At 47.8% G+C, this 2110-nt stretch overlaps 1 protein-coding gene across 1 annotated transcript; it reads right to left on the bottom strand.

The window, feature by feature from the left end:
* Positions 1 to 965: 965 nt before the first annotated feature.
* On the bottom strand, positions 966 to 1673 carry MGYG_05956 (selenoprotein W family protein; the record flags this gene model as incomplete). The annotated part of the gene is made up of 3 exons (XM_003171362.1): positions 966 to 1225; positions 1297 to 1462; positions 1545 to 1673. The coding sequence occupies 3 exons, from the start codon at positions 1671 to 1673 to the stop codon at positions 966 to 968; spliced, it is 555 nt and encodes a 184-aa protein (XP_003171410.1).
* Between the last annotated feature and the right edge of the window lie 437 nt (positions 1674 to 2110).

Raw genomic sequence — 2110 nt, 5'->3', positions numbered from 1 at the left:
GATGAGCGCTTCAGATCACTATTAACCATTGACCCTCCCTTTTGCCCTTCCTTGAAACGAACATCCATCTTCTTCCTTACTACGTGTACATTCATCCTCTCTTCCTCCGCCCTTCGTTCATTTTTACTCTCTTCTCTTCTACTACAAAAAACACGGTTTTCTTTCCTGGTCCCGGTCGGCTCTAGGGGTTTCGGCGTAATGCTGCGTTCTGCTCTGCTCTGTTCTGTTTTGTTCAGCTCTTTTCGCGTCCTCCCGTTTATTCCAACTTCAACTCACATGTCTACATCGCTCTCCGTCTCCGTGTCCGTCTACGATCCAATTCCGTTTGTCGCTGACTTCCACTGTTTCTTCCTGCGTTTCCGTCCGGCGTTCCATTCATGACTTGCAATGCAATGCAATGCAGAATGCAAAGACTATGCTTATGGTTCCGTCCTGTCCTCGTCCGACTGTCTTTTCCTTATGTCCTGTCTTCTTCCTCTTCCCGTTACGAAGCGAGTTAGATATATATACATATTCCTTTCCTCGACGCTGTTTTTTTCTTACTTCTTCTTTCCCTTCTTCCTTTTCTCCTTCCCTTGGCTATGTCCTCTGTCTGTCCTGTCTATTCTTACTGCTTGACGCAGCAGCTCTTTCCATCTTATCTTTACCTTGTTCTACCTGTCTGTCTACATACCTCCTATCCTTGCATACCTTACCTCCTCTTCCTTTACGCTTCCTTCGCCCTCACAGTCTACTTACTTACTACTCACGCCTTACGCTTGTTCTTATTATCTGCTCCGTCCGCCATCATACTCTATACTATATAACTCTACTACTTATACCATTTATCACAAGTTTCTCTCCCATCTCTTAAGATAGATGTAACCCTACATGTGCCAGCCAGCAGTTAGTTCCCATTACATATAAATATCAAGTAACAACAGAGCGTAAATTAGATAAACCTCGCTGATCCTGCACCGATCAACCTAGATTAACTTCTTCACTCTAACACTGACACTTGACAGCACACTCTCTACCTCCTTCTCCTCCTTACACTCTTCACAACTTCCCTGTCCACCTTGACTTTCACCCGTCTGGCCCTTCTCCCGCTCCTCCCCCTGTTCCTGTTCCTGTTCCTGTCCCTGTCCATCATCACCCCGCTCCTTCGCAAGCGCCCTATCAATATGTCCCAGATCCCTCGACGGCTCAATAACATCCCTCACCAGCGCCTTGAGCTGTTTGGTTTCTAAAGCCGCTTCTTTAACAATCCAAGGCCAAGTAGGCGAGTTAAGCAGATACGACGTAACTTATACATACCAGGAAACCCCCCGTTAACCTTCCTATCCCACAGCACGCTCGTATGGGTGGTAAAGTTCACGTTCGAGGCATGCTGGATCGTCACTGTGAACACGCCGCCCGTGCCAGGGACGAGCGATACCTCGCCTAAGGCTGTGGAGAACGTAGATAGAAGTTCTTGAGCGAACTGGTCGTAGTTGAGTTGGTCAAATAGGGTTCTCTGATATCGATATCTATTCTACGTGTTGTAGGTGGGTGAGGGGCCTTACGTATGCTGCTCGAAGCATCCATTTACATTGCGTGCAGAAGGTGATGGTGACTCGCGGCAGGTTGACGGGTGCCGTGGCGTGGGAGTCTGCTATCAGATCATCTTCGAGCGGTTGAGGCTGGTCGTCCATGCTGGCTGTCGTAGACGTAGTGGTGAAGTGGTTAAAGTGGGATGAACAGATGGATGGGTGTTGCTGTTTGCTTAAGGTGTTGGCTATAGCGAGGCTGAGCCTGTGCTTAGAAACATCTGTACTTCTGGTTACGAAGTACAAACAAGTTGCTCTTGAGGCTGATGTCTCGCATGCACGCACAGGACAGGACCTGCGATGCGATGCGATGGAGACGACCTTATCTACGCAAGTATAGATATGTACCTCTAACTATAACTATAACCGCCCGTCTATAGAAAAAAAGAGACAGGTCGAAAATAGGCGTATCGCACCGACCCGCAACGGCGAGAGAAGACCTGGTCATTGCACAACCATCAAGTGAGAGAACCTACGTCAGGATATCGAATACATCACAAAAACTTATCAGTACGTAATAAGACGCCTTGTCCGACTGATTT

This window comes from Nannizzia gypsea, genomic scaffold, assembly GCF_000150975.2.
Source record: "Nannizzia gypsea CBS 118893 supercont1.5 genomic scaffold, whole genome shotgun sequence".
NCBI lineage: Eukaryota > Fungi > Ascomycota > Eurotiomycetes > Onygenales > Arthrodermataceae > Nannizzia > Nannizzia gypsea.
The sequence above is the reverse complement of the archived record's forward strand: the minus strand, read 5'-3'. Positions and strand labels throughout refer to the sequence as shown.